We start from the raw sequence: 26,303 nt of genomic DNA on the forward strand, positions 1-26,303 counted from the left end.
TCACTTTACTCTGTTGATGGTTTCTTTTGCTGTGCAGAAGCTCTGTAGCTTGATTGTCAATTTCTGTTTTTGTTGCAATTTGAGGACTTAATAAAAAATGTGTTGCCAAAGCCAGTGTCGAGCGGGGTATTTCCTAGGTTTTCTTTTAGAAATGTAGTTTGGGATCTTACATTTAAATTTTTAATCCATGTTGAGTTAATTTTTGTATGTGGTGAAAGGTAAGAGTCCAGTTTCATTTTTCTGCATATGGCTAACCAGCTATTCCAGTAACATGTATTGAATAGGAAGTCCTTTCCCTATTGTTTTGTATTTGTTGGACTTGTTGAAGATCAGATGAAGGTTTGCAGCTTTATTTCTGAGTTTTCTACTCTGTTCCATTGGCCCGAGTGTCTGGTTTTGTACCAGTACCATGCTGTTTTTGTTGTTGTAGCCTTATAGTGTGATCCTTCCATCTTTGTTCTTTTTAGCTTAGGCTTGCTTTGGCTATCCAGGCTCTTTATTGGTTAAACATGAATTTTAGAAGAGTTTTCTTCTAAGTCTTTGAAGAACGACATTGGTAGTTTCATAGAAATAGTGTTAAATCTGTAAATTGCTTTGGGCAGAATAGCCATTTTAACTATAGTGATTCTTCCATGAGCATGGAATTTTTTTTCATTTGTTTGTGTCATCTCTGATTTCTTTCAGCAGTGCTTTGTAGTTCTCCTTGTAGAGTGCTTTCACCTCCTTCCTTAGTTGTATTCCTAGGTATTTTCATTTTTTGTGTGTGACTATTGTAAATGATATTGTATTCTTGACTTGACTCTGGCTGGATGTTATTGAAATGCTATTGATTTTTATACATTTATTTTGTGTCCTGAAACCTTGCTAAAATTCTTCAGTTCTAGCAGCCTTTTGGTGGAATTTTGAGAGTTTTCTGAGTATAGAATCATCATCGGTGAAGAGAGAGAGCTTGACTTATTTTCTTATTTGGATATATTTTATTTCTTTCTCTTGTCTAATTGCTCTGACTAGAACTTCCAGAACTATGTTGAATAGGAGTGGTGAGAGTGGGCATGTTTTGTTCCAGTTTTGAAGGGAATTCTTCCAGCTTTTGCTCATTCAGTATGATGTAGGCTGTGGGTTTGTCATAGATGGCTTTTATTATTTTGAGGTATGTTCCTTTGATACAAAATCTGTTGATTTTTTTTTTCAAGACAGGATTTTGTATTTTATTAAATGCTTTTTCTGTATCTATTGAGATAATTACATGGATTTGGCTTTTAATTCTACTTATGTGGCGAATCACATTTATTGATTTATGTATGTTGAACCAACTTTTATCCCAGGAATAATGCCTGATTGTGGTAAATTAACTTTTTGATGTACTATTTATCTCTTTACTTTTAGTATTTGTCTAAGAATTCAAACCATGTGAGATATGTGCGTGCGTAGAAACATTTCTATTGTATTTATTTATAAAGATTGTTTTCTTTCAGAAAAAAAGAATTATTTGATATATGCTGCTAAGACAGTTTAGCAATTTTGTGAGATGACTGGTCAAGATATTGTTTATATGAAATGATTAGGCCAGATGAGGCTACATTCTTTGCTTACAAGTACACATATACAATGTACAGTCCCATTTCATATAGGAGATAGATAATTTTCAGATCTATTAGAGATCTATAGAGGACAAATTATTCACAAGGATTTATTGAGAGAAGATATTTAAGCAATTTTATACTGAAATATTAAAAAAAATATATTTATTTGAAATCTAGTTAGCTAAATAATGTTCAAAAGAGGGTTAGAGAATATTCTAAATGTATGTGCATATTAAGGATCCAAGCAATATTTCTAACTTATGAACTATATTGCCTTAATAGTGGCTACTAAGTCTTTTAAAAAACCATTAATTCCTATTGAGCTGTTAGACTTCTGATATTGATTCAAAATTTATTAAATTGATAGAAATTTTTTATTAAATTATATAATTAATTGCAACTATATATATTTTATAACACTGAGAGACATTACTTATTTTAAAAGTATTGAATATTATTAAATTTTTTTCCCACATTTTCACCTTTATAGAATTTACAGAAAATTCCAGTATCTACTAAATCCTCGTCAGGTTTACAGTCTTTCTGGAAATGGACCAATGCCAGGGTAAGTCCAAGGATAATATTATTACCATTAACTCAATTAATGTTAATTAATTAAATAAGCTGCCTGACATATCTAGAAATAATGTTATTTGAACACAGCAGCATATTAGTACATAAAAATGAAATATCAACTACATAACAGAAACCAGTGCAAATACTGGTTTTCCAAAATAGTCTAAGCATGTAGGAGTTATTTATATTCTACAACTCAAGGTCATCGCCAAGATCTTATTTTTAAATTCAAGTTAAATTTTAAAAATTGCAACCTCCAGTATAAATGGGTTAATGAAAAAAATCATATGATTTCATTTACTACTTACCAAATCTAATCAATATCACCCTCTTATACTTCATTGTTAACAGGTAAGATCTAGTAAAATAAAATATATTTTTTAACATAAACTGTATACTTTTGAAGTCACTAATATGCACCTAAATAAATCACCATTAATTTGGTTTAGTTAAATAATTAATGTCATTTTATTTCATTGTCCTCTTTTCTTTCTATCAACATGAGGGTAAGCATTAGACCACATGAAGTGGATGGAAGCTCTATAAGCTTTATGCATGCTTCATTTTTTTAAAAAAAAGCAGTTGATTTAAAATAAGTCTTACTTCTCACTCTCAGGAACCAGAAACCAAATATTTAAATTGGACTCCTTTAAAAACTCAGAATAAATTTTGTACCATAGTGTCTTATACAAAAAATACGTTCATAAAGTATAATTAATTAGCATAGTCTTTCAGCATTATATTCAGCTCTTTCTTCTACTGCCTTGCTGCCTGCTGTCTGGGATCAGTTTCCCAACGCTGAGCAGCGATCTGCAGAACCTCCTTCCTGTGGATGATAGGCTCACCACAGGAATTTAGTTCAGAACAATGTCTTTGTCAAGCTCCACACTCCAGAATCTAGATGATCAGGATCAGACTGTTGGCTAAGTGAGCTAGCTACACGCAGGAAGTCCCCAAGTAGATAAAGCCAAGCAAAAGTAAAGTATTGTAAACTCAGAAGCTCAGTCAGGATGGCTCTTTTCCTTGTCCTTTAATATTCTCTGGACTTCAAAAAAGTAGCTCTTCTGTAGAATTAGGATATTGTGCATTCAAAACTGTTGCCATTCTAAGACCCCTATAAGTTGACTCAAACCAAGTTAATCCAGGATTTTCCTGTATTTCATAGTTAAACAAGAGGTCAATTGGCTCTGCTAATTACAAGCCTTATAGTTTAACCTCTGTGTGGCTTCATTATCTTATGTGTAAAATGAGGATTTGTGCCTGCCTTATAGGGTAGTTGTGAAGTTAAATGGGATAATGCCTATGAAGCAAATAACAATGTTCTCACTGCATAGCATGTCCTCAATGAATGTGGTTTATTATCCATATTATTTCTACAAATATGAATTAATAATTAATAAAAACATGACTGTTTTGTAGCAGTATGTAAATATATTGGAATAAATTTGATTTTAGCCGTGTTCTCTCATTTCACTTTTTTCCTACTATACTTTAAATATGTACTACATGTTTCCTTCTACTCTTTCAGTTCTAGGCATCCTGTTATCCTCTGCTCTATCTTAACATGTTTAAAAAATGAGAGTAATATACTTAACTGTAAAAAGTCTACACTACAATGAATATTATTTAGAAAAAAATTTAAAGGTCCCACTTTGAGCACTACTACTCCTCAGAAATTATTATTGTGGTTGTTTGGTGTAGCTTCCCAATCTAATACACACATATAAATGAGCATATTCCCCTCTATCTATAACGTATTCATACACACACACACACACACATACATATATATATAGGTATATACATATATGAAATATATATATATATGAAATATAGGTAGATAGTTTTTTACGTAACAGAATATAGATTTTATATTATCTTGCAACTTGCTTTCTGTACTCTAAAGCAGGGGATACACATTGTTCCATTTCAGTAGACATTGATCAGTTTCATTTTTCTAACTGCTGCATGATATTCCATAATCATGTGAGCCATCCCATTACTGATGAATATTTATATTGCCTGTGTTTTACAATTATTACCAAATATGCTGCATCAATATCTATCAATTTATCTGCATATTCTTCAAAGTATGTTCAAATATTTTTATGGAATCAGTGGCTATGGGTAGAATTGCCTGGCTGAAAATATTCAATGTCAAAAGTTTGTTTTAAAAAATGAATTTAAATATAATTGTGTTGAACTTTTAGCTTCATCTTGATCAACATGAGAATGTCTTGTTTGCCTCTGATACCGATGCCCACGCTGCATCCCTAGTGTCAGACTCAGACTTCTGTTAGAGAGCTAGTCTTTGTTTATCCTAAAGGCAAATGCCACAGGTAGTTGCTCAGAACGGGGACTCTGGCCAGGCTATGATGTTGCCCTTTCTCTGAACCCAATGACTGATCTGCTCACTTGTGAATCCTCCCAGCCCTCTTTCTAGCTGTATTGCCCCTGATCATGCTAAGAGTGTCCTATTGCAGTGATTCCCTTTTAATGTATGGCGTTAGAAGTTGCTCTGTTTCATAAGGTCTCCCTATTACTCTGATACCCTTGGTGATTTATACATTTTAGTTTTATCACCATTTCTAGTTTATTACTTTTCCAGTGCTAACAATAGATTTTTGAATGCATACTCTTGAAAGTATAGTATGCATTTTTTCTGCTACTTTAAACCTGCAGTTATTCATTCTTCCAAATTCTTTTTTAAAAAAATTTTCCTCTTTACCACACCAGATTGATGTATTCTTTTGGTATACAACTCTTCTTTTATCCCAACTTTATTTTTTTTTTTCAAAAACTTTGTTTATAAGAGGAAATAACTTTCTTGAACTGAAACTATTCCTAATCTAGATTATCTCGCAAATACTAAAACTCACTGGGCATTTCATTTTTTATCTTTGTTTTTAAAACAGAAATGGGTATGCATTATGTGTTTCCATTCTATCTCTTTATATAAATCATCTCTCCCTGATCCTGATTATTCTGTTTCAAGGTGTCTGAAACAATAGTCTGTTTCAAATAAGTTGTTTCCTTCCTAATGGAACATGTTGTGATATAATTGAATAAATTATTTGGAGGTATAGGTTCGTTAGAAGAGATGAAATATAAAATATAAATTACTCTTGGGTTTTACATAAAAATATGTTTTCCTTCACTACATTAAAATAAGTATGTATAGCTCTAGCTGTACACCAACTTCACATGTTAATGTGACTTATGAAAAGTTCATATCAAGTTTTTTGTGTACTTGTGACATTACTTTTCCCCTTCTAAGTCTAATCTTCATGAAAATACAGATGGTTTATTCTCACATTATTTCTAAAATTTTAAGTGAGAAATAGGAAGCACTTAATGAGTTGAAATAAAATACAAGATAACTTTAAAATATGTAAATTATTTTTCAGATTGATCAGGATGATTAAGAATAATTAATTGTTTGTGAGAAAGCTGCTCTTAGAAATCTTTGCTTTCGTCTACCTGAACTAAATGCAAAAGACACATAATTTTTAAAATATAATGCAACAGTCAACCTACAGATTTACATATTTCAAATATCATGCATATTTCTATAGTGAAACTTTGGAGTATATTCTCCTATTAAAATAAATGTATAATTTAGAAAATGCATAACAGATTTCACAGATTTCATTACCTTCTTAATTTAAAATATCATTTTATATAACCAAATTTCTACCATATTTTATTTAAGGAGAATCTCTCTTGAATCAGAGCTTATGACCTTTTACATATGCCTCTTGTTATGAAATTATGACACAGAAATGAACAGAATCCTGAAAAGGCTAAGGAAATGTTCATCAAAATTTGATTGAGCTCTGTTGCAAATTTCAAAAATAAAAAATTTTCTTTGCTAATATAAAAGTGAAGCACTCAACTCTCTCCTCATGATTAATCATAAAATAAAATGCAGATGATTCTGCAAGCTCTTCCCCAATTAAATGTGTAAGCATAATTCTGATTCTGCCTTGGTCACTGGAGTGATGGAGTTTGAATATTGATTCATGCTTCTAAATTAAAGATCTAAGGATTAATAAAAGTCACAAAAATATGTTACCACAATGAATAAGATCACATAATTGCTTGCCTTTCACACAAATTTCCCCCTTTGAGTCATTGTAGGCCTTTAGTCACCTTTTACATGCATCCACAAATGCACTATGATTTTAAAGATGTTGAAAAGTCTAGCTTTTATTATCTGTCTCACCAACGAAGGCCAAATAGCAATTAGACTAGAGATCTGTGTGTCACTGTTTAAAGATTATTGTCTATCAAAATTGCTGAAACACTCTAAAGAAACAAACACGTTCTGAATTGGCCATTTGAAATGACCGGTTCGTATTTGTGTATGAGCTTTAACTTGTGTTTTATTCTGTTCTGGCTGCTATAACAAAATCCCTTAGACTGGCTAATTACAAACAACATAAATTTATTTCTCACAGTTCTAGAAGCTGGGAAGTCCAAGGTCCAGGGACCAGGAGATTTGGTATCTGCTGATGGCTCACTTTTTGTTTCCAAGGTGGTGTCTTCTTGCTGCATCCTCTGGAGGGAATGAATGCTGAGTCTCCACATGGCAGAAGAGCAGACAAACAGCGGGCTAGTTTCCTCAAGCCCCTTTATGAATTCACTAATCCCATTCGTAAGCGTAGAGTCCTCATGACCTAATCACATCCTCAGTACCCCACCTCCTAATACTGTTGCATTGGGCACTAATTTTAAGCATTAATTTTGGAGACACATGAAAGTTCAAACCATAGCATTCTGGATTGGGTCCCCCAAAATTCACGTTCTTCTTACATACAGATACATTACATTCATTCCATCCCAATAGCCCTCAAAGTCTTAATTTGTTTTAATACCAACTCAAAAATCTAAAATCTAGAGTCATCTAAATATCTTCTAAATCAGATATGGATGAGACTCAAGGTATGATCCATCCTGAGCTAAATTGCTCTTCTGCTGTACCCCGTGATATCAAACCATTTCTGTTGTTTATAAATTACCCTTTATAGACTTGTAGTCTTTACAGTCTAGAGTAGTTTGTTATAGCTGCCAGAATGGACTAAGAGAGAATTGGTACTAAGGAGTGAGGTGCTAATGCAACAAATTCCTAAAAACGTAGAAGGTGCTATGGACTGGGTAGAGGCTGCAATATGGAGGATGAGGAGGAGGAGAAAGAGGAGGAGGGAAAGGAGGAGGAAGAGGAGGTGGAGGAGGAGGAGAGGTGGGGGATAGAAGAAGAAAGAAAGAAGACCATAGAGAGAGGTTCAGTCTTAGAGATTATCTACATGGTTGTGAACAAAATGTTGCTGGAAATATGGATAAGAAAGGCCATTGTAATGAGGTTTCATACGAAAATGAGGAACAAGTTATTTGCAACCAGAGGAAAGGCAATCCTTGCTATGAAGTGGCAAAGAACTTTGTTCAATTGTATCCATGACCTACTGTTTTGTGGGAGGTTGAATTTTAGAGTGCTGAAATACCATGGAGTGATACTTGGTAAAAGAAATCTCTAAGCAAAGTGTTGAGGATGTGGCATAGCTTCCCTTGACTGCATATAGTAAGATGTAATAAGAGAGAAATGAATTAATGACAGAATTCGTCATCAAAATGGAAGCAGAAATTAAGGATTTGACAAATTCTCAGACTGGCCAATTTGTAAAGAAAGAGAAATGTGTTCATGATAAAACACCAACGGTGTTACCAATGAAAGTTTGATGAGTAGATTAGTATGTCTAGAAGGAATCCAGAATGCTATTCATCAAGACAATGGAAGAGTGGCCCTGCAAACGTTTCAGAGATCTTCAAGGCTGCCACTCCCATCACAAGCCCACAGTGTCAGGGCCTTGAGGACAGAAAGGCTTCAAAGGAGGGATTCAGAGCACCTGTGGGATCTCAGGGCTCACTTCCCAGAGCTGCCTCAAGTTTCTGCTAAATGCATTCTAGTGCAGCACTCCTGGGCCACTCCATCTGTGGCTCCAGTGAGCCTCAGTGCAACCAGGGCCACCCTTCAGGAGACAGAGGTGGTAAAGGTTTGCAGCATCCAGCTGGTGCTAACTCTGCAGGCACAGAGTGCAAAAGCTGTGAAGGCATGCCTACTTCTGCCTAGATTTCAAAGGACGGAGAGGTCCTGGAGATCCCCAGACCCCAGACAGAGAACTGCTACATGGTTCAGGCCCCTGCAGAGAGCCTCCACTAGGACAATGCCTAGTGGAGCTATGGGGGCTGGGCCACCTCTGAGACTCCAGGCTAGTAAAGCCAGCCTGAGAGAGCTGTTGGCATTCAACTCTAACACGTGAGAAATGCAGTGTGGGCTGCACACAGCACGGCCATGGAAGGAATGGGGGTTTCGGGAGCCTTAGGGGCTTAAACTCTGCACAGTGTGTTCAGAAGGCAGGACACATCGTCAAAGAGGGTTTTTTGGTTTTTGTAATTCCCAGCTTTAAGAGTTAATGTTGTTTGCCTTGTTGGGTGTTGGACTTACTTGGGACTTGTTACTCCTTTCTTCTTTCCTATTTATCCCTTTTCAATGGTATTGTCCATTCTATGGTCCACCATTGTATTTTGGAAGGACCTAACTTGCTTGATTTCACAGGCCCACAGCTGGTGGGGAATTTTCCTCAAAATAAATTGTACCTGGAGTGGTAACTCTGTATTATTTAGATGATGGTTAGAGGAGACTCTGGACTTTAAACTTTTTAGTTGATGCTGGAAATTGTTAAAACTTTTGGGGCTCCTGGGATAGAATGGATGTATTTTACATATCAGGAGAACATAAATTTTGGGAGAGCAGAGGCAGAATGCTATGGTTTGAATACTTGTGTCTCTCCAAAATATATATTGAACCTTAATCACCAATGCAATCATATTAAGAGGTGGAGCAATGAGCAAATAATTAGGTTATGAGGGCTCCACCCTCATGAGTTGGATCAATGCCCTTATAAAATGGCTCAAGGGAACTAGCTCTCTCCTTTCCCCTTCTACTGCCATGTGAAGATACAGCATTCATCCCTCTGCTATGAGTGGATGCATGAAGAACGTGCCATCTTTGAAGCAGATAATAAGCCTTACCAGACAACAAATCTGTTGATGTCTTGATCTTGGACTTCCCAGCCTCCAGAAACGTGAGAAATAAATACCTGTCATTTATACATTATCCAATTTCAGTTATTTTCATATTGCAGCACAAATGAACTCAAATAATCTGTTTCTGATTTTTTTCTATAGGAGTTTTTTTTATTAAATAACATATTTTACTTAAATATCCTCCCATTTACTGTTATCTAAGTGTACATAGTAAAATTACTGGCTCAAATTTACCTCCAGCCCCAGACAGTTAACTGATCATAGCTTACCAATAAGTAAAAATAAGAAAACCCATAGCAGATAAATTGGTTCAAAACATTTATCCAATGGCTGCCAGATGCCAGGAACAATCTCGTCACTGCCAATCCACTCTGAACAAAACAGATAATAACTCTTGCCCTCACAGCCTTATATTTTAGTGATGGAAAACATATATTAAACTAATAAACCAGTGAAATATACATATATTAGCAGGGAATGTGAACAAGGAGTGTGCATTGTTGGTGAAGGTTTTGTGGTTGTTCTTTTAAATGAGGTGGACAGAGAACAGCTGGCTGAGTATAGATGTGAAGATGAGGAGGTAGCTCATTGTCATCTTATACAAGAGCTTTTAAGGCAGAGAGAGCAGCAAGCATAAAAGCATAATGATTGGAAAATATTGTATAAGTTTGGGAAACATTAGCAAGAAGGCCAGGGAGACTAGAACAGAGTGAAGGGCAGTCGGATGTCAGAAAGGTACTAAGGGCTAGTTCACACAGGGTTTTAGGATTACTGTGACCATAATAATTAGGTTTACCTAAGACTCTTCCGGTTATTTCTGGTGTCCTAGCATCTGGCCCAATTTAGCATTTGCCCAGGACTGTTGTATTTTAAGTACTGCTATTAATAAGTGCATTGCAATGAAGAATGATGATGATGTGTTTGGCAGCCCTCCAATTTCTAAATCCAGCTTTTGCTATGTTATCCTCTTGTAATGTGTAAGACACATGTCCAAGGAACAGAGATCTGACTTTAATAGTAATCATTACACCTAAAACGTGACCAAAAATAAACTATTTTCCATTGTTTTTTAAGCACAAAAACAAGTGACAACTTTTGAAGAATTGGTATCCCTTTTATGCCAGCCCATTATGCTGTGGCCTGGACCTCACAGCTCCCTGAGAGTTGCAAAGGGTCACAAATATACCAATCAGAAATGCCTGTGGAGATATTGACAAATCATAGGTTAGATGTTCATGAAATGTATGTGAGAAAAAGAGCATGAGCAGTTTTACCAAGAATGTATAGCGAATGGCTTGAATATACTTCCTCAATGTTTTATTTTTCATTAAATATATAGTTTATAAATATTTACTTTATAATAGATTTATATTTTGCAATAACACTTTTCAGCAAAAGATAGCTTAAAAATAAAATGCCTTTTAAATAAAAATAATCTGAATTTCAAAACAAAAAATAGTTCTGAATTTCTGTTTCTTAAAGAGTTGATGAATACATAATCTGTGTGAAATATTTATGAACATTTACCATCTGCAATGAGAGCTCCAGTGATACCATTGACTATGCAGAAATCAGTAAACACAACTATGCTGAAGAAACATCAGCATCTGCTTTAAAATTAATAGTTAATTCTCTGCCCCAAAGCAATCATTTAATATGCAGAAAGTCCCTTTGCATATCACCCTTTGAAGCATGACTTTTCGTTTAGATCAAATGACTTTTCAAAATTAGTGTTCATTTTCAATTCCAAGTTTCTTTATGTGTATTATTAATGAAGTTATAGCTGTTAATATCTTGACTCCATTAGCGGAATAACTTTTCCAAAAGATCAAGTAATGCCATTTCTATATCAGAGTGATCAGAATGTTTTAATGAAACATCTGTTTGTTGTAAAGATGATTTGAATTCATTCAATTCATGCACTCTAAATAAAGTTTTTTGGAAGTTCGTTTGGATGAAGGGGAGATATTAGATATTAGTAATAATGCTATCATAAAATCAGTATAAAAGTTTAGCACTACTGATACAATAATTTCCTCCTGTGGGAATAATTTGAATGTAGATTTTGGTGAAGCACACCATCATGGCAAAAACATGATTTCTAATACAGTAATGAATTGATTGATAAAAAATTGTGCTTTAAATTCGTTGCTCACATAAATTATAATCACATCCAAGGAAATTTTAATTTTCTAATAATTAAAATGAAAGCCATAATTATATTGCTTGTACACATGCACACACACACACACACACATAAATTATTCAGTTATTCTCCTACTGATTCAGTAGTCACCCAGGAACCTTCTGGACCAAAATAATAATAATAATAAGACTCAAGTCTTAGGTGACTCAAGTAATAAAACCCTGTAAAAATCTCTCTGGACAACACTCCTTCAGCCAGTCTTTTCCTGATTATATATACCCTCCTCTTCTATTTAAAATCTGCAACTCAAGGAGCATGAACATTTAAGGTAATTTAATATAGAGGTTATCAGCATATAGAAATCTACAACTTGAATTATATTATTGGGTAACAGTGTTGTTCGTAATCAAGACAAGTTTAGCCTAATAAACACAATCTGAAAAGCAGATAATTGGATTTGGAATATAATACATTTGATAAAATTGATACAAATTATATTTACAACTATTAAAATCATAAATATCTTAGTGTCTGATACTAATCTTCAATTATGTACATATCATTTCCTGAAAATGGCAGATGTTTGTTGAATTCGTAATGTTTTATTCTCCAATTACATTATTTACTTTTATTTATCTCTTCTTGATGAGTCATATATTTTTCATTTAGTTACCTTTATGCCTATAGTTAGAATTCTGTGTAATTAAATTATTCATGGGGTTTTTTGAGATGGAGTCTTGCTCTGTCGCCCAGGCTGGAATGCAGTGGCAGGATCTCAGCTCACTGCAAGCTCCGCCTCCCAGGTTCACGCCATTCTCCTGCCTCAGCCTCCCGAGTAGCTGTCATATTTTAAACTATGGTCTCTGACCAGTATTATGCTATAGTAAGATGTGTGCACAGAAGCAGATGCTCTTGAAGGCAATGAATCTTCAACTTCAGTGTCTCTCACTTGCAAGGACTCCTTTCAAGACTATAGGAAGGATCTTAGCAATGTGATTGTATTGCCTTTCTCATTTGAGTTTTTGATATTTTAAAAAGAAGGTATTTTAACTATAAGAATTTTTATGAACAATGTTAGTTAAGCCAGCTCAGTAGTAATGCATAGAGAGGCAAATACATCAATGGAAGATAATTAAGAGCCCTCCCCCATGCCCTGTATATGTATTGGTATTAACCAGAAAAATTGGGCATCTATATGGAAAAATAAAACAGTAAAAAAAAAAAAAAAAAGACTTTTGTCTCCATTCCAACTCCTTTTTCATCACACTTTACCTAGTGACTAGTAGCACTGGAATGAGCATGAGCATTTTAGGATCTGACTAAAAGAGAATGAGGTCCAATTACATGATTGAATCCTGAGACTTATAATATGTGGTTCATGGATATTTTTGTGTATGGTTGTTATTGCTAGTTCTCCTGGTGTAAAAATGACTTCCAAGCATATCCCCATTGCCCAGTGTGACTTTACACTGGTTTTCTGACATAAATTTAAAGAGCCAGAAGACATGTCTTGATAAAAATGGTCCAGAGCCTGCCTGGTAACAGAATATATGTATAGTAGGGGAGAAATGAGGTTTGAAATGTACAAAGTTCAAAGCTTATCTGCGGAAAATTCTTCTAATCATCCCATTCAGTTCTCTTTAATGCCTCATCAAAACAGAAGTGTTATTCTTCCAGGAATACAGTTAACAATGCAGTATAAACAATTTTAAATTTTTATTATTGATGAAAGTTACATGATATTAAATGTATCATTATTCCTGTGCTTGTAGAGCACAGCCTATATCAGCTCTACAACAAGCAGGCATGTTTATGTGTAAAGTACATGTTTTATAAATCTCTATGAAATATCGCCATCAACTTACATCAGAATTGTCTGTCAATTCTCTGTTTAGTCATGTAACTTACAATAAATATTTTAAACTGCATTTCCAAACATATATATACATATCAGTACACACATAACTTATGCATATTCATTATACTTTTAGGGATGGACTTTCATGTAGCATGACCATAAATTTTACTGCATATTTGTAGCAGTAAATACAGTATGCAAATACGGAGTTCAATTAAATCGCTCCCTTTCTAATGTAGAAAACACTTACACTTACAGATGAGAGAAAATGGCTTTTTAAAAGGTGTTCTGTGTTCTTTGGTGTCAAAAAACAAATTTACAACAAATTTAGCTTAAAGATCTCATTGGCTTATATTTGCAATTCTAGAACTGGGTAACACCTAATTCTATAGAATAGAATGAGTGTTCAATGAACTGAGCACAGGAGTTTGGCTTTATAAGCAGAAGAGGGCTGAAGAAAGCAGAAATAAGGAATGAAAGGCAGATTGGTCATTTCAAAGTTACTTTTCTTACAGGGTCAAAACAGAGGGGACTTCCTTATCATGCTAGCTCTGGTAAACTGGGCCCCCTTCTGATTGGTTGCTGCAAATCTCTTCTTTTTTTTTTTTAACTGGACCATTTCAAAGTTCAATTTGATTACATGGCACTTAGCACAAGAGACTCCATTCTGGTTTGGTCTGGTCTGTTGGGGCCCAGTGCAGAAGCTCAGTCTAAAATAATGACCACTCATAATTTTTGTTTATCATCAGTTACTTGGTTTTTAAATATTAATTTATATTTTTTTAAAATATCCTTAAAGGGTTATAATTTTCCATGCAATCGAAAAAATTTATATTTTAACAAAATATATTTACAAAAGTGTTTTACTTACACTAATAAAATTATAAATGTTTTCTATATGAGGGCAAGAATATTTCAACTAAATATTAATGTTTCTATTCACTCAGAAATGACTCTAAAAATTTGATATTTCTGCCAATATTAATTTTTAAAGAAATATGTACATTAGTGAGGAAAGGAAAAATATTTAGGCTACATCATAGAACCTGTCATTTACTGACCTTTCATTTCTAACTCATTTTATAGTAGGAGGAATATTAAAGAGATAACATTATAGGTTCCCCAGGAATAAATATTCTCTCATTTTCTGTGTCTCATGCTCTCTTTTGTCATTTCGGTCTATGTTTTTCCCTTTCTCTGTCCCTCTCCTTCACTTTTAACACACTTAAGCATAAAAGATTTGTTTGAGATTTCCAGAAATAATGAAATAAATGTTTCAATTATTAATGGTCCACTGGAATATGTATATTTTTCAAATACTCTAAGACTTATTTCTGGTTATTATGTTAACAGAATTAAGTTACACTGCATTTATAAAGATTAATTCAAATTAATTTTTTATAACTATCCCACTTATCCACATGGAATATCTTCTCAAAGCAGTGTAAATTCAGCTTCCATACAATATCTCAAAACTCTAACCAAATTAGCTGGAACAGGTGCATTTCCTAGTTTAACTAAATTTTATAGTGTATTGTTGAAATAAAGTACATAAGATATTAGATTGGAGGATATTATTATAATTAATTTTACTTTAAATTAAAATGTTGAGAGAGTCACATTAAATTCATGAAACATTGAAATCCACAGAGAAAAACATCAAATAACCTTTCCCCCATTTTGTAATATATACAATAGAATGAAACATTGGGGAGCATAAATAATTCATGCATGGATTTTTAAAAGATATTACACCAGCAATAATAATAATATCAATGATACCAAGGTATGTATAGATTCAGTTTGGGTATTAATAAATAAGCTGAAAGTTATTAAAAATTGGTTTTCTAGACCATAAATATTGTTTCAAAAACAATGGTAACATCACAAATCAGAAAATTCAGCCAGATTTTATTGAGGCAATTTTGAATCCATATAATCTTATAACTTTAAGAATAATATAGTATGTAACTGTATGCATGCAAGTATAAATATGAATTGAATAGAATAATCGGAGATACGTATGCTTCTTTCTGTCTCTAAATGCTTAAATCAGAATGCAGCCCTTTCGTAAGGCAAGCTCTTGAAATTATTTTTTTCTAAACAAGAAGGAGGAAAAAGAATTGATGACATATGGTAAAGCCATTTTGGATCCTTCAGCCTTGTGTTTCTTTAAAACAAAGAGATATGAATATGTATAATTAAAGTGAGCATTCACCATGCATGGATATGCTGAAAATATTTATGACTCTCACACTGATTTCCTCTAAGTATCAAAAATATTATTTTATAATTTATAATATATATACTACTTATAGCCATATATTTATTTTATATACTTAATCTGTTTCTAACCCATACAGCCACATTGTATATAAGTGATAGTATTTTGTAATAATAAAATATAAGATTGGAAAAGTAATATTTACATACTGATGTTAAGAATTCTGATTTATGACACTTTCCAAGACTCTGGAATCAGTACTATAATTTTCTTTTCTTTTAAAAAAGGTTTTCCTGGTGTGCTTTGTACCTAATAACAATTAGGTACAAATGAAAATTTACTGCCTTTTCTGTATCAGTTTTATCTTAACACAAAGTAAGCCTCTGAATCTTAGATGAAATTTTCTGGATTTGTTTTTAGTAATATTAAGCATCACAATTTCACCACCTGCTCTTTTGTTGTGGTCGTGGTAAGAACAATTAACATAAGATCTACATTCTTAAACTTTTTAAATGTATAAAACAGTATCGTTAACTATAGGAACAGTGTTTTGCAGTGGATATTAGAATTTATTCATCCTGCGTAACTGAAACTTTATGGAATGTTATAGTGGTGATTATAGAGCAAATATGATAAAAAAAGAAGCGTCTGACAGAAGGCTGCTAAACCCAAATAATAGGCTTGCTTTCAAATGTAGCTATTGCAGATACATAGGAAACTCTCTAGGTGAATCAGTGCTATAAAGGCCAACATTGGAAACTCATCATCATTCATTTTCTTCATAAATCATTTGAACTTTTAATTTCAAAAAAATTAATAAAATGGTGCAAATAAATTCAGGACCCAAGCATGATTTCATTGTAAAATGTTTATGCTTATTCATTCTTCACATGGAACATTGTGGAATTGATAGGTAAAAAGTACAATACACAGTACAAAAGTTTCTCCAGAGTGAAGTCCTTCCTGACACTCCCCATTTTCTCACCTCTCTCCATTGGAAGGGTGACTCGTGATGTGGAAGCCTCACAGCTGCTCCTCATCACAGCCTTCCTGGGTGAAAAGTCGGTGCCATGCAGGACCCTGCATTTTGGCTCCTGCTGAGCCTCTTCAATTTACTTGTCCTCTATCACAGCTGTTTTCCTCTGTACCTTGTGTCTCCAGTGCTGTAGGCAGGTCTCCCAATTGTCCACTAGTTACAGTTTCAGATTGGATGCAGAAAAACTCTCCTTACTGCTTGTTAGAAAATTGTGACTATTCTGCCAGTACAGTGCAGGTGGAGGAGGTGGGGAAATAGAGAAGTGGCACTCTGATCTAAAACACACCTAGACTACTTTTAATAAAGAAAAAATATATAATTAAATTAGTAATAACATGTGAATAGTAAGTTGTATTTACATACACATTTACTTTATGTGTATATAAAGAGCCCAACAAACCACGTGGTGTTAATTCCATTCTAAAGTTACGGAAACTGAGGTTCAGAATCACTAAATAAATCCCAAGGATATTAATGAATGAATGTAGTAAGGAATGAATGAGTTTCTAGGGAAAACTGCATGGATTGAATGGATCAAGAAATTGAGATAAAGAGAGGTCAAATTTTCCAATTAGCAATCAATTTACAGAGAGTAAGCTGGTCTGACAGTCACATGGGGTTTATGTTTGGGGGTAGGATGCTGCTGAAGAACCAATGATGACAATTTTTAAAGAAAACAAGAATGAATAACAGATGAAACATCATGGAATGGAAGAACAATGGTGAGTCAACTGGATGGTTAGGCTTTCACCAAAAACAATTAGCTCGGTGGGAAATGTTGCAGCTACTGCCATGTTTTACAAAGTTTTCTTAAGCTTCAGTGCCAATGTTTGAAAATCTAGGAGGGAGAATCAAATTGCTGCAGAAGTATAGCTGGAAAAAAGGCTGACTTAAGAAGAATTTAAAATCATAAATTTTTAAGAATAATTATTAAAGTAATTTAAACAATGATTTAAGACTTTTCTCTTAAAAAAAAAAAAAAAAAACACCAGAAATTCAGGTTTTATATGCAAGTGCTACCAGTTTTCAAATAACTTCAATAATTATACAAATTCTTCCACAAAAATAGTAAAAGGAGGAATATTCTGCAACATATTTTTTAATGCTGTATAATTTTAATTTTAAAAAGTAGACAAAAGTGGTATGAGGAAGAAAAACAGGTCAATTTGTTCATAAATATTGATGCAAAATTTCTAAACAAAATATTAGCAAAGAAGTTCAATTATCTTAAAAATATTAATACACAAAAATCAATTTGGGTGCATGAAAGGACTACAACAATGGTTTAATAATGCAGAAATATATAAATGTTTATTCTCACACTAACCAATTAAAGGACAGAGTCCTTGTCAAATCTCAAAAATGCAGAAAAACTTATTACTTATGTATAGTAAAAATTCTTATTAAAAAGAGTAGAAGGGAAACTTGTTAACCTCGTAAAAAATCTCCATCAAAAATAAATGAAAGTAAAAAGAAAGAAAAATAAAATCTCAAAAACAGATATCCTAAATGGGCAGATTCCAAAAGTAATTCTTATCTTCAGGAACAAGATATGGATATTCACTATGAATACTCCTATTCAACCATATGTTGGAATTCTGTCAAGGAAAAAGACACAGGGAAAGAAATAACAATTATAAGGACTGGAGATTACTAATAATACCGTTGCTAGTAGCAAATGTCACAATTACATACATAGAAATCCAAATGTATCCATAAACAAAATGTAAGCAATAGAAAAACAGTGGTAATATAATTATTTATAAAATCAATGTATAACAGTCCAATATGTTTATATATGCCAGCAACAAAAATATTAATGTTATTAATAAATATAATTTTTAAATATTTAAAATACCAACAAAAACTAAAACAACCAAGAATAAATCTAACAAAATATATGCAAGACCTGTTAGCAGAAAATTTAAATCTTTGTTGAAGGATACTAAAGAATATCTAAATAAATCGAGCAATACTACATTCATGAATAAGGAAACTTAATTCATATTATACATGTGTTATTTCTCCCAAAATTAATATATAGTTTTAATGCAACTTCAGTCAAAATCATGATTGGTTTTTCTTACTATTATTTTAGTTTTGGTGAAATATGAGTTTAAATGTATATGAAAAAAAGAAGAAATAATTGGTAAGATTCTTCATGCCCTGAGATGTGGACTTACTAGAAAGCTATAGTAACTGTGAGAGTGTGGTACTAGTGCAGAGATGGACAACGTCGTGAGTAAAACACGATAGAGAATACAAGTAGAAATGTACCCATATGTGGAAATAATACTTATCATGGACTTTGCATAGTAGAAAGTTGAATTATTCAATAAATGAAAAGATGGATAAAAAATAAATAGAAAAAAAGTGCTGCACTACAGCTAAAAGGAAGGGTGAAAGGGAGTAAGAAAGGAAGAGAGGGAGGGCCGGAGGCCAGGATAAAGGGGAGATGGGAGAAAGTGGGGAGAGAAGAAAAGAAAGTACTTCACACCACAACAAACTAAGAATTTCTATGTCGAAAGCAAAACTGACATTTTAAGAGAGTATATGTGAATTCTGAGCTCTGAGTAAAGAAGTTTGTCTTACAGAAGACTAGTTAAGGTACTAACTACTTATCAAAGGGATGATGAAATTGAATATTAAAACTAAGTTCTTATTCATTAAAATACACATTAATGAAAGTAAAAGAAAAAACTTTAAATTTGTAGAAGATATTTGAAAAAAATTATTCAAAAAGGACTAAAATCAAAGACGTGTAAAATTTTTTTACAAACCAACAAGGTAAAAAGGAATACATAATAAAAACCAAAAGGATAAATAGGCATTTCACAAAAATAAGAAATAAATAAAATGAAAAAGTGTGACAAGTGTTAAAAGAGAATGGATTCAATAGAGCACATCCATTGGTGCAACTTCTTTGTGAAAAACATTGATGTTATCTGGTAAAGTTGCACATTAATATGCATTACTCTAAAGTGGCCACTGCTCTTAAGTGCTAGGAAGTATGTATAGGCATACCTTGGCTATATTGTGGGTTTGGTTCCACACCACCACAATAAAGTGAATATCACAATAAAGTGAGTCACACAAATTTTTTGGTTTCCCAGTACATATAAAAGTTATGTTTATACTGTTGTCTATTAAATGTGCAATAGCATTGTGGTTTAAAAAATGTATATACCTTAATTTAAAAATAATTCATTGCAAAGAAAATAGTAACAATCATCTGAGCCTCCAGGAAGTCATAATGTTTTTTTCTGGTAGAGAGTTTAGCCTTGATTTTAATGGGAACCAAATGATCAGAGTGGTGGTTGCTGAAAGTGGAGGTGGCTCTAGTAGTTTCTTAAAATAAGACAACAATGAAGTTTGACCCATTGATGGACTCTTACTTTTATGAAAGATTTCTCTCTAGCATGTAATGCTGTTTGCTAGCATCTTATACACAGTAGAACTTCCCTCAGAATTTGAGTCAGTCTTCTCAAATCCTGCTGCTGCCTTATCAATTAAATTTATGTAATAATCTAAATCCTTTGTTACCATTTCAACAGTGTTCACAGCATCTTTACTAGGAATAGATTCCATTTCAAGAAACCTCTTTTTTTGCTTATCTCTAAAAGTCAATTCCTCATCCTTTCAAATTCAATTCTCATCAAATATGATGAGATTGCAGCAATTCAGTCACATGCAGCCTCCACTTATAACTCTACTTCTTGCTGTTCTTATGATGTCTGCAGTGACTTCCTCCACTGAAGTCTTGAACCCTTTAAAGTCATCCATGAGACTTGGCATCAACTTCTTCCAAACTCTTGTTAATGCTGATATTTTGACCTCTGTACATGAATTATGAATGTTCTTAGTGACACCTAGATTATTAAATCCTTTGCAGAGGTTGTCAATTTACTTTGCCCAGATCCCCAAAATGAATCGCTGTCTGTGGCACCTATAGCCATATGAAATGTATTTCTTAAATAAGACTTGAAAGTTGAATTACTCCTTGATCGATGAGTTGCAGAATGTATGCTGTGTTTGCCGGCATGAAAACAACATTCATCTTTCTGCACATCTCCATCAGAATCTTGGGTGACCAGGTACATTGTCAATGAAAATAATATTTTGAAAGGAATCTTTTTTTTTTGAGAAGTATGTCTCAATCATGGACTTAAAATACTCAGTAAACCATGCTGTAAAGAAATGTGATATCCCTCACGCTTTGTTCCACCATTTATAGTGCACAGGTAGAGTAGGTTTAGCATAATTCTTAGGGGCCCTAGGATTTTCAGAATGGCAAATGAGCATTGGCTTCAACTTAAAGTCATCAGCTTCATTAGCCCCTCACAGGAGAGTCAGCCTGTTCTTTGAAGCTTTGAGGCCAGGCATTGACTTCTCCTTTGTAGCTATCAAAGTCCTAGATGGCATCTTCTTCCATTAGAAGGCTATGTTGTCTACATTGAAAAATTGTTGTTTAGCATACCACCTTTATCAATAATTGTAGCTAGATCTTCTGGATTATTTGCTGCCACTTCTTCCTCAGCACTTGCTGTTTATACAGCTTCTTTCCTTAAGCTTCATGAACCAACATCTGCTTGCATCAAACTATTTTTCAGCTTCCTCACATCTCTCAGCCTTCATAGAATTGAATAGAGTTAGGGGCTTGCTCTGGATTTGGCTTTAGCTTAAGGGAATGTTGTGGCTCCTTCAATCTTCTGTCTAGACCACTAAAACATTCTCCATATCAGCAATAAGGCTGTTTCGGCTTCTTGTTGTTTGTGTGTTCACTGGCATAGCACTTTTAATTTCCTTCAATAACTTTGCCTTTGCTTTTACAACTTGGCTTACTGGCACAAAAGGGCAAGCTTTTGGCCTGCCTGTGCTTTTGACATGCATTCCTCACTCAGCTTAATAATCTCTAGCTTTTGATTGAAAGAGAAATGCAACTCTTCCTTTCACTTGAACACTTAGAGGACATTGTAGGGTTGTTAATTTCCCTAATTTCAATACTGTTGTGTCTAAGGGAATTGAGAGGCCTGTGGACACGAAGAGAGACAGGAGAACAGCTGGTGGGTGGAGCAGTCAGAACACACATAACATTCGTGATTAAGTTCTCTGTCTTACATGGGCGTGGTTCATGGCACCTCAAAGCAATTACTATAATAACTGATCAGAGATCACCAGAACAGATATAATAATAATGAAAAAGCTTGAAATATTGCGATAATTACAAAAATGTGACACAGACACCAAGTGAGCATGTGTTGTTGGAAAACATGGCACTGATAGGCTTGCTAGAAGCGGAGTTGCCACAAACATTCAAGTTGTAAAAATTGCAGTATCTGCTAAGCTCAATAAAGAGCAATACAATGAGGTATGCCTTTATAAGAATGCACTTTTTGCAAGAATGTAAAGCAAACCAGTTGAAATGCCCATTGACATGGATTTTAAAAGACATATAAGTGGTATTTAACACAGCAGTAGAAGTAAAAAGAACTTCAGCTACCCGTGGAAAAAGCTTCAGCTACAACATGAATGAATCCGTGTACCAATGCTAAGTGGGAAAAGTAGAAAGACACATGTTGATTATGTCAGACACGTGGTAACTCAGTATTCAGAATAGCGCTCACCTTTGTAAATTAGAAAGGGCAGTGCTATAGGGAAAGAAAACAGAGAAATACGTAAGTTATTAGAAATGTTCTACCTCCTGGAATGGGCAACTGGTACATATGTGTTTATCCTATTGTATATGTATTAGTATAAGTAAAACAATGAGTATTAGAACCGAATAAAATATTTGCAACATGTCTCACAAAGGTTAAATATTCACAATATAATAAATGAGAAAATGCATGAAAGTTTCCTGTTCTAAATATTCTTGGGTATTACAATCAGATGATGGGTTTTAGTAATTTTTATACATATTTTATTATATTTATGCAGTGTTGGTATTACTCTGACAAAACTTTTTTAAATGATGCAAATTTAAATGCAAAGATTGCTGTAATATGCAAAGAGTTTGTAAAGTATTATTAAAAGACAACTCACCCGGTGCCGTGGCTCACACCTGTAATCTCAGAAGTTTGGGAGGCCAAGGAGAATGGATCACCTGAGGTCAACAGTATGAGACCAGCCTGGCCAACATGGTGAAACGCTATCTGTACTAAAAATACAAAAATTAGCCAGGCGTGGTGGTGGGCACCTGTAATCCCAGATTACTTGGGAGGCTGAGGCAGGAGAATCGCTTGAACCCAGGAGGAGGACGTTGCAGTGAGTCAAGATTGCACCATTGCACTCCATATTGGGCGACAGAAGCGAAACTCCATCTCAAAAAAAAATAAAAATAAAAAATTAAAAGACAGTTCAATAGAAAGAAAGGCACATCTTTGAATGTTCTTTTCATAGGAGAAGTTACACATCTTCAGGAAATGTATAAAAATATGCTCAACTCACTAGTAAACAGGGAAGTGTGATTTTACAACAAATTAAAAGACATTGGCTTTCACTCATTATTAAAGAAATATCATAAAGTTGTTCATATGTAGTGTTTTGTGATTGCAAGGAAATGGATCCTTGCATATTTGACAGTGGGAGCCATTCAGAGGGATATAATAATGGAATGGAATATTTTTCTCTAGAGTAGCCTTCAAAACATATGTGCACGTTTACACAAATGTTCTTCAAATAATGTTAAATACAATACTTTTTTGTAATAATGAGACACTGGAAATAGCTTAAAAATTCATAAAAAGAAATCATTTTATCTTGTAGTACATGAACTTATAAAACATGATGCAGTGCTTAAAAATAATAATCTGACAGAATGCAACACATGACATATGCATATGTTATATACTGATACACAAAGTTCTCTTAGACATATTTGAAGTTAAAATAAAACCACACAAGTTAATGAACAGTATGTATAGCACAGTTTTATTCATGTTGAAAATATGTGTGTAATAAAGACTTATGTATGAAAATTTGTATATGTAAGTACATAGAAAAATTCCTTGGATAGTTGCATATTATATCGCTATCAGTTGTTATCTTTGGGACAAGGGAGGTGAAGAGACACATACCAAAATTTCTGTCCTGTTTCAATTTTTTTATTGCAATAAAATAGGCTATGACTGTATAGCTGGCTGCATTACCTGCCTTTGTGACTTTTCCCAAGGTAGGTTGCATTATTAAGCACGCTGCATGCAGTAACAGCAGAAGCAGTGGGTATTTATGGCAGCTGACCCAGCAATTAGGCTAGAGTGTTCCTGGGTGGAAAACACTGTCAACCAGGTCAAAATACAAGGTGAAGCCTGACTCCTATTTGCAGATTCTCAGTCAAAAGGAAAGTTGGCTAGAACCCCAGTTGCAGTCTGATCAATTTCTCCCAGTAATGGAGAAAGTAGAAAATTGTTAAAGACATATTTACTGACATAACTGTCACATTTATATATTCACTCAAAAGATAATTTTGGATTGATGAAATTTATTAAATGAAATAATGTAGTATATGTCATTCTGGGTTATGTGAACTGCAAATCACATCTGGGAGAATATCAATGAAAATTATTATAATTTACTAATTTTATTCTTAAAATTTTAGAGTTTATTAAAGAAAAATAGAGTATATTCATTATGGAATCTAGAATATATAATTACAAAATATTTTTAAGTTATAGAATCTTGAATATATAATTATAAAATAGGATTAAAGGATATGTAAGTTATCACTGAGATATTTTACAGTTTTTATAAAATAACGTATTTCATCAGGTAAAATGCTAATGATACAAAACTAAAAATATCTTATTTTTAAACTATTAATCATGTGCCATAACATGCTTATTTTTCAGGTTAAACTTTTTCCGTGATGTTCCTGACTTCAGAGTGTTAGCCTGTGGTGGAGATGGAACCGTGGGCTGGGTTTTGGATTGCATAGGTAATGCAGACACATACTTAATATGGCTGGGGAGAGAGCGATAGCTTTAAATCCTGTTTCATCTGTGTGTCTATTGCTTGTATCATTATCTTTGGAAGCAGTTATATAATTGGACATCTGGAAGGTTGTACACTGGTTTAACTTATTATTCTGTAGTTCAAAAATTTAACTGGCAAAATAGTTTACAAGTACATAGAAGTCCTTCCTTTCTAATCCACTTCTTACAGTGTTTACCAGATTTTCAGAGTTGTTTTCAAATGGGCTGTTTTCAAATGCAGCTTTAGGAAATCAGATTGTTTGCATGCCCCAGACAAGGAGCTGAAGGAGCAGTCTTAGTATTTGTGATAAAGTCTGTGCAAAATTGATGTGCTTACATTATTAAAACATGGACCCTCAAAACCTTACCCTCTCTATACATTCATATCGTTATCATCCATCATCATCATCATCATCATAGCTAATTTTTATTCATCATGTTATCTTGTTTATTCCTCACAACTCTATGACACAGATAGTATTAATAATCCCATGTAGAGAGAGGGAACCTAAAACTTGGAAAAAAGTAAATAACTACAACAAAGTCTTATAGCTGTGAACTGAGAGAGCTGAGATTAGAATGCACAGTTAAGACTTATTCTATATTGCCTCTCTCTTTAAACTGAAAAAGCTCGATTTTTATGAGCAAATAATACAGGAACATCATTGAGGATATAAGGTAAGTATGTAGCACAAGAAAAACTATAAATTAAGGAAAATTATTTGGTTTTTTAGATCTAATCAGTTGTTGGAACTGGTTGCTAGTTAGAAAAAGAGATCATGAATTGGCCTTTATGAGGAAATAAATCCAAAACAAATATTGACACTTTTTGGTCTCATTTCAGTTACTGCATTGATCAATTCTTTGTTTAAAACAGGCACTTTCATGAAACGAATTGATTCAAAAGAAGTTTTACCTTCTGTATAAATTGAAACAGACACCTATTTAGTCAATGCAGAAAACATTTTGTCTTTGCATACACCAAAAATATTCAAATTAAAAAAATACATGTTGGCAACACTTTTGATAAGGATAAGGATCTAACAGCTTTAATCTACTAATATTTGATTTAAAAAGAAACTGAAAATTCTGATCTGGCCTTCCATTAAACAATCTAAATCATATTTATATGTTTTATCTGAGAAGACAACCAGAATTCAAGAATTACAAAAGTTAATGAGTTAGTTGGAAAAGTATCTGAGGACTTGTAAGGGTTTTAGAGGAAAAATAGCAGGAGTTCTTAGCTTGTTTTAGCCCTCAAAATCTTATTGTTGGCTATTTCATTGTGACATATCCCTACATTATCTATCCCCTCTATCCCTACACACACAGGTACACTGATTTTAAGGGGCTAAGGAGGAAGAAAAATAAAAGAAAGTGATATACATTTGTGAGATTAATTCAAGGCATGCGATGATTCAAACCAAAGCATATGGGATGTCAGCGGCAGAGATCTTTACTGCTCTGAACCCAAAGTATTATGTGATGTAAAGATTAATCTCATGGAAAACCTGCTGATCTCGTTGTATTCCAGCTGTTAATGTTGTGTTCCATTTGCTCTGACACAAAGCAACACCATGGGTGGGAAAAAGTCAAGGACATTGTTAGCAATTTACTCACTTTTATAATTCAACAGTTTTCAAATATTTTATTCCTTTAAGTAAAATGTACCTGGAATTGATGTTGCAGAAGGACTTTATGTAGGAACCTACCCATCCATCCTAGTTGTGTCTCTGTATTGTAATCTTATGCTGTATATAATAATATCCCTGAGGATTGTAATGGAGATAAGACACACCACAATTT

At 33.6% G+C, this 26,303-nt stretch overlaps 1 protein-coding gene across 13 annotated transcripts in view; it reads left to right on the top strand.

Moving 5' to 3' along the window:
• The window catches only part of DGKB (diacylglycerol kinase beta), a 799,436-nt gene that overhangs the window by 343,410 nt on the left and 429,723 nt on the right, over positions 1–26,303 (top strand). For all 13 annotated transcript variants that reach the window (XM_055272542.2, XM_055272541.1, XM_055272544.1 and 10 more), the window contains 2 exons: positions 2,074–2,148; positions 24,375–24,460. In XM_055272542.2, the coding sequence (XP_055128517.1) occupies positions 2,074–2,148; positions 24,375–24,460 (161 nt within the window). The remainder of the gene's footprint in view (positions 1–2,073; positions 2,149–24,374; positions 24,461–26,303) is intronic.

Source organism: Symphalangus syndactylus, chromosome 3, assembly GCF_028878055.3.
Source record: "Symphalangus syndactylus isolate Jambi chromosome 3, NHGRI_mSymSyn1-v2.1_pri, whole genome shotgun sequence".
Taxonomy (NCBI): domain Eukaryota; kingdom Metazoa; phylum Chordata; class Mammalia; order Primates; family Hylobatidae; genus Symphalangus; species Symphalangus syndactylus.